The 6291-nt window shown below is 46.3% G+C and overlaps 1 protein-coding gene across 1 annotated transcript; it reads right to left on the bottom strand.

Annotated features, from left to right (window-relative positions):
- Positions 1–512: 512 nt before the first annotated feature.
- pou3f2b (POU class 3 homeobox 2b) lies at positions 513–5360 on the bottom strand. Its single transcript, XM_029838369.1, has one exon. The coding sequence runs from the start codon at positions 1985–1987 to the stop codon at positions 845–847; it is 1143 nt and encodes a 380-aa protein (XP_029694229.1). The 5' UTR covers positions 1988–5360; the 3' UTR covers positions 513–844.
- Between the last annotated feature and the right edge of the window lie 931 nt (positions 5361–6291).

Raw genomic sequence — 6291 nt, 5'->3', positions numbered from 1 at the left:
ACAGAGGTCACATTCTCTTTATTCATCACATCAGCGGGCCAATTACTAAAGTTTAGCCCCTGAACTGCTAAAATGAACAATAATAATAATAATAATAATAATAATAATAATAATAATAATAATAATAATAATAACCTCCGTCAGAATAAATAAAAAACTAAAAGCTGGATGGCTGCGTCTCCCCAGCAGTGTGTGAATGCGCCCTGGCTGACAGATGGGACTCAGGCGTTGCTCACCCTCAGCTGGTCTCCACTGGACGGGTGTTGCAGCCTTTTCTGGCCTCCGGTTTAATCCATTATCGCAGCTCCTTTGACCCCCCACCCCCCCCCCCCCCCCCCCCCCCCCCTACCCCACCATCAGTGCTGACCGCCTAAGCTGCAAAACTCTGCGTCAATTTTCCTTTTACGCACGTCAAGAACCTGGTCTGTGTTTAGATAGTAAAGAGGAGAATGGAAACCATTCAGCTGCTCATCTGAAACCAGGTAGCCTGTCACCCCCACCATCTATGCTGCTTTTTTTTGTCTGGCTAAGTATAATTTCAACACACAATAGGGGCTACACCTTGAAACTGCGTCGACTGGAGTCACAGTGCTGGGCATGTATCCTCGGAGAGCACAACGCAGGCTTGTGTTCCTTCAGCTCTGGGAGAGACAAAAACACATCACGTCCTCTCCTCGCTCATTTTCCATCTGTCGGATATTAACTGCAGATATTGTGGCGTACTCACTGCAATCTATTATACATAAAACACCCACTATAGTGTCTCATAGTCCAGTGATTTATATATAACCTTGGGGATAAATAAAAAGGATAAACGTGTCCTGGATGAGCGCTCCAACAGAGTTCATTGCACCGGGGTCTGGACCCCGTGGTGCGGCGGCGTGTCCCCGTACACATCCTCGCTCCCGGGCAGAGCTCCGGGAGGTGTCATGCGTTTCTCCTTCTGTCTCCTGTTACAAAACCAAACCCTCACTACTTCTTTCTCCAAGTGCAGATTGTCCGCCAGGGAGATTATTTCCGACGCCGACGGTTTAGGGCACTTCAAAAAATGGCTCTCCAAAGCTCCCTTTACGCTTACCTCGATTGATGTCCGTTTTTTCCTTTTTCTCCCCTGCGCTGCGATTTTGTCCAGGCTGGTCGGGCTGCCCGAGGTGGAGTCCGCCTCCTCCAACCACTTGTTCAACAGAGGCTTCAGCTTGCACATGTTTTTGAAGCTGAGCTGCAGGGCCTCAAACCTGCATATGGTGGTTTGGGAAAACACATTTCCGTACAGGGTCCCCAGGGCGAGTCCTACGTCCGCCTGCGTGAAGCCCAGCTTGATCCTCCGCTGCTTGAACTGCTTGGCGAACTGTTCCAAGTCGTCCGAGGTCGGCGTGTCCTCGTCTGAGTGGTCGTGGTGGCTCTGCGGTCGGTGCTGGTGCTGATGTTGGGACGGAGGGTGGCCGTGGTCGCTGAGGTGCGGGCTGTGGTGGTCGTCATGACTGTCTCTTAGGTTGTGGTGGTGCATCCCCTGTCCGCTGCCTGGGATCAGCCCGTTGACGCTGAAGCCCGGCTGGGAGTATATAAGGCTCTGGCCGTTCGTCGTCGCCATGCTCGGTATGTGCGCCGCGGTGGTGGTTCTCCAGGCTCGGCCGTCGTGGTGGTTCCCGTGCGTCTGGTGCACCAGGTGCGGCGGCCGTGACTGGTGCTGCAGATTGCTGTTGGAGTTGTGCATCTCGTCCCGCGCGCTCTGCACCGCGGGTTTGATGTCCTGCTCCGCGCCGAGCGGGCTGGACGACCATGGTGCTCCCTCTCCGTGGGACAGCGCCGTGATCCACTGATGTGCGTGGCTGAGAGTGTGGCTGTTGCTCTGCAGCTGGTAGTCGCTTTGCAACAGGCTCTGCGCGTCCCGGTACGCCGTGGCTTGCTGCATGCTGCCAGGCTCCGAGTGCACTATGGATGCGCTGGAGGTGAGGATGTTGTAGTGGTTAGACGCTGCGGTCGCCATGACTCTCGGAGCCGGACTGGTCGCTCTTATTAAAGGAACCTCGCATTTGACAGATACTCTCCTGCCCACAGGCGGCTCCCGGGCGCTCTGCCAAGTGGACGCCGAGGCGCACCTGGACTCCGCCCCGCCCCGCGCCACTCATTGGTCCTCAACAGATGATGGACGTGGTTTCCAGGGGCAACGCCGCGGCGATTGGCTGCTGGGACGCCTCAGCAAACACTACTCTCTTTGTTGGAGAGGTGCGAGTTGAGGCTCCCGTGAAAGCGGGGAGCCGGAGAGAAGCATGGGGAGACGGAGCACCAGGATCAGCGGTGCAACTGTAAGATACAGTTGAATTACTTTGATATCAGGACTTGGGCTGCAGGTAGTCGAAATTATTTCAAAGCTCTGTGGCGTAGGATCTGATAATTCCTGAGGTTTCCACTGCCATTTAGTTGTTAATTATGATTTAAGCTGTATTACTGGAAATGTGTATGACTTCATTCAGAAAGGGCTTGCATCAAAAATAATATCCGATGACATGCATGCGTTTGTGCACGTTCCAGGACAGATTGTTGCTTGCACTCTGTGTTACATTGTTATTTTTGCATTCTCTGCATGTTTGGAAGAACATATGTATGGTTTCCCAAAGTGCTGAGTATGTTTATACGTATCAATAATGACTTGGAAGCGTGAAAAAGAAAATCATTTTTGTCCAAAGCACCTTTTAAAACAACAGGGAGGCTGGCGTAATTGCAGATTGAACAACAAACAGTCTCGTACTAATGCTCTCAGTCTGAAATGTCAGACGTTTTGCATTGTGCTAAACTAAAATGTTTGGTAAAAGGAGAAATTGAGGCACATTTTAGTTTAAAAGTACTTTATTCAAAATCAACCATAATTAAATCAGGTTTAAAGAAAGGGAAAATTCTGTTTTGTTTTTCTTTTTTCTTAGCAGTCAGAACACCCACTTGCCATTTAAACACTTTAGCTGTTTCTTGCACACAGATAATACAATTATTTAGTTTCACATCTGCAGCAAAATCGTAATTTGTATTCATTTTTAGAAAAAAATTCTTGTACAAATGGACGTCTTGTCATGTGTTGGACATTTCTTGCAGCCCTGAAAAATACAAAATAAAAACATCTGCACCCAAACAGGCTGTATTTGCCTTTTTCTGTGGCGCCAAGCAAAATAAAATTCTCCCTAGAAACAAGTTGGGTCTCTAAATTTAGCTTAAACCACTTTTCTTAAGAGGTCATATTGTTTTGGAAACCTTTGGGTTTGCTGTAAATGGTTGGTTGTGGCCCTGTGAAATCTCTGCAGGACCACAGCGTGGTGCACCTGCCCCGAGAGTCTTCCAGAGTCTTTTCCATCAATCATCAAAAGAGATTCAGACTTATTTTCAGCTCTTATATACAAGTCTTTTAGAGTTAATAGTGTGTGAAGAGCTTCTCTGGTTGCTGCAGCAAAGTGAAGGGAGACACATGTGAAGGGGAGGATTAAGACTCAGACTCGGGCCTCCAGTCCAGGGCAGGGAGGGAGGGCAACCTACCATCCTGTCCCAGCTGCTGTCGCCCTCGGTGTCAGCTTCAGGGACCAGGACTTTGTCCAGAGAGGGGGACATTCCTGCTCGGCCACTGCTGGTTGCCATAGGGAGAGGTAAATGAAACAACAGCAGCGGCGTTGCTTCTGCCCCCCCCCCCACGCCTCCCCTGTTCCTGGGCCATCTAAAGGCCTCTATTTAGAGAGGCTCTCTGCTGCGGGGACAAAGCCTTCACAGGGATAAAGGAGGGAGGAGTAAAGAGCACAGGACCCTGAGAGAGAGAAAGGGCTCGGAAAACTGGAAAAGATGAGAGATTATGTCTCCTCTCAGTGCTGCAGTGACAAAAAGCAAACACGGGAAAAAAAAGCAGAAAAAGACTCACCCAAAAATCCTGACACAAATGTCTTTAAAGTTGTTAATCGTGTTTGCACATCCCTCGTAATTTCAAATATTAGAATCCTTTTGTAACCTCTACTGTAGAACTGCAATTAAACTCCATTTTAGTTAATCAATGAGCTGTAAAAATCCAACACATCAACAAAATAATACATACTAGTAACAAATTAAACCTATAAATCAACGAGTACAGTCCTTCAAAGTCGCCTCAATTTACAAAATAGTGCTAATTAAAAACTTTATTTTACAGCCATTGATTAGTTCATTTATATCTTGACTTTGTTTAATATCTATCTGTGGGATTCCATTTAAATAGGCAAAAAAAACCCTAATACTGTAGTATTTGTACATTGAAAATGTCCAGGACACTTAAATCCCTCTCATAGCAAATGTTAATATATTCCAAAAGTTCATACAAGGACACACATCATGTTTTTGAACAACATTCGGGCACGTGTTCCACTCCCGATCATTTGTTCCACCGTTCTCTGATAACGTAAAAATAAATAGTTGAGACTTAAATAGAGGGTTGCGATTGTCCTTTAAAGTCCCAACATTAGATCAGCACGTCAGTATTTTAAAGCCTGGAAACGTGGCCTTTAGTCTTGAATACACACCTTTGTTATTCAAGGAAGAACCGCAGACAATAATAATGAAACACCTGTAAAAATGCGTGACATTGATGTTGATAATCATGTAAACAGGGATATAAAACACTCAGCTTAGGAGATTCCACATGTAACTCAAATAAATGGCTTTTTATTGGCTAATGATCATGTTTGGACGTGAGTCCGGCTGCACTGACGGACTATCGGAAAAGTTTGGAAGCTCGGCCCAGTAATTCATTCTGGTAATATTAACCATTATTGTGGCACAACATTGAAATCGGCCAAATCAAAAGAACATTGTGGTAATTAGGCAGTAATTCAAGGAATTACCACATCGCCACACAGGCTTAAATAGTCGTGTTGGGAGAAACGCAAAGCACATTATTTTAATGGTGTAATATGCAAACTATGGCTGGTTTCAATTACATGGCTTAACAATGCATAAATGATGCGAGCCTTGTTATTTGGACTGCGGGGTCCTCAGTTATTCAATCACTCAGAGGGGCCAATGTTAGGGGCCACGCTGCCTCCTCTTGTGCAGCTGAAACCCCCCCCCCCCTTCCCAAAAAAAAAGAAAGAAAGCAGAGAGCTGTGAGCCGAGGGCCAATGCCAAACTACATTTAAGGGAATAAAAATGAACAGCGGAGAATGTAAGCGTTAAATTAACAGTAGGATAATTATATGACCCATGTGCTGTAAAGATTCAATTTCTAACGCTCTAATTAGGTGGCCGTCTCCCCATACATCAGCCCACATCCCTCTGCCAATTTCTCACTAGAAAGTGTCCTGCGAGCCGAAATAATTAGATTTTATTAAGACACGGCTCGCGTAATAAAGAAAATCAGAGGAATGGATGGGGGTGGGGCAGGGGGTGGGGGCATGAATATGTTATGTTTTTTAAAAACCCATTGATTGTACAGAGTGTCCCGTTTAAGGATGAGGACAGAGAGAGGGGTGGGGGGGAGTGGAGTGTAACATCAGTTTAAGAAATTACAGTCGTTCAACCATCAGGAGAGAAATAATAAAATACACGTGGAGGTCTCGGAGGATCCAATAACCACGGCGGGAACGGTGTAGGTGAGGCCGCAACTCGGGGTTATTTTCATAATCTGGTCTAGTGAGGATAATCGCAACGTGCAGAGTCTGCAGTTTGTGCATCTGGGGAGGAGTTCCAGCACCGAACAGCCGAGTCTGAGCGCCCAAATTTGAAGAGTTGAAGGTGAAGAGTTTTCTAAAGTTCCAAATAAACAACAATCAGAGTTCTGGGGGAAAATGGTATTTTTGACCGATCAGCATTAAAATTGTTCACTTTTTTTTAAATCAAAATTGAACAAAGAACAGGGCACCTATTATTGCCACCTTAGTGTTTTTTAATCGTCAGCTGAGGACATTATCTTCAAATTAAATGAATTCTGGCTTCCACAGTGTAGCCCAGTGAATCCTGCAGCCTAAATTAAAGAGAGCCGAGAATCCAACCTATAGTGACAGACAACACGTAGAACACTTCTTTAAGCAAAGCTCAAATCAGTTACAAAAATATAGAGGAACGGAGGTGTCACATCCTCAAGGTTTGATTTCAGATGAGTTGTCCAGATATAAATAATTCTCACCAAGGCTCGTTTCAAGTCTTACATAATGGTGGCCGACCCGCGGCTTTCATCCTTACTGTAATTGTTGTGCGCATCAAAGAGTGGGAGATTGACGGGCTGTATGGGAGGATTAATGCGGTAGAGGAGTGAGTGACTGCATACCGGGTGGGGAAGATGGGGGGAAG

Source organism: Takifugu rubripes, chromosome 7 (assembly GCF_901000725.2).
Source record: "Takifugu rubripes chromosome 7, fTakRub1.2, whole genome shotgun sequence".
NCBI classification, from domain to species: domain Eukaryota; kingdom Metazoa; phylum Chordata; class Actinopteri; order Tetraodontiformes; family Tetraodontidae; genus Takifugu; species Takifugu rubripes.
This window is presented reverse-complemented; position numbering and strand designations above follow the sequence as displayed.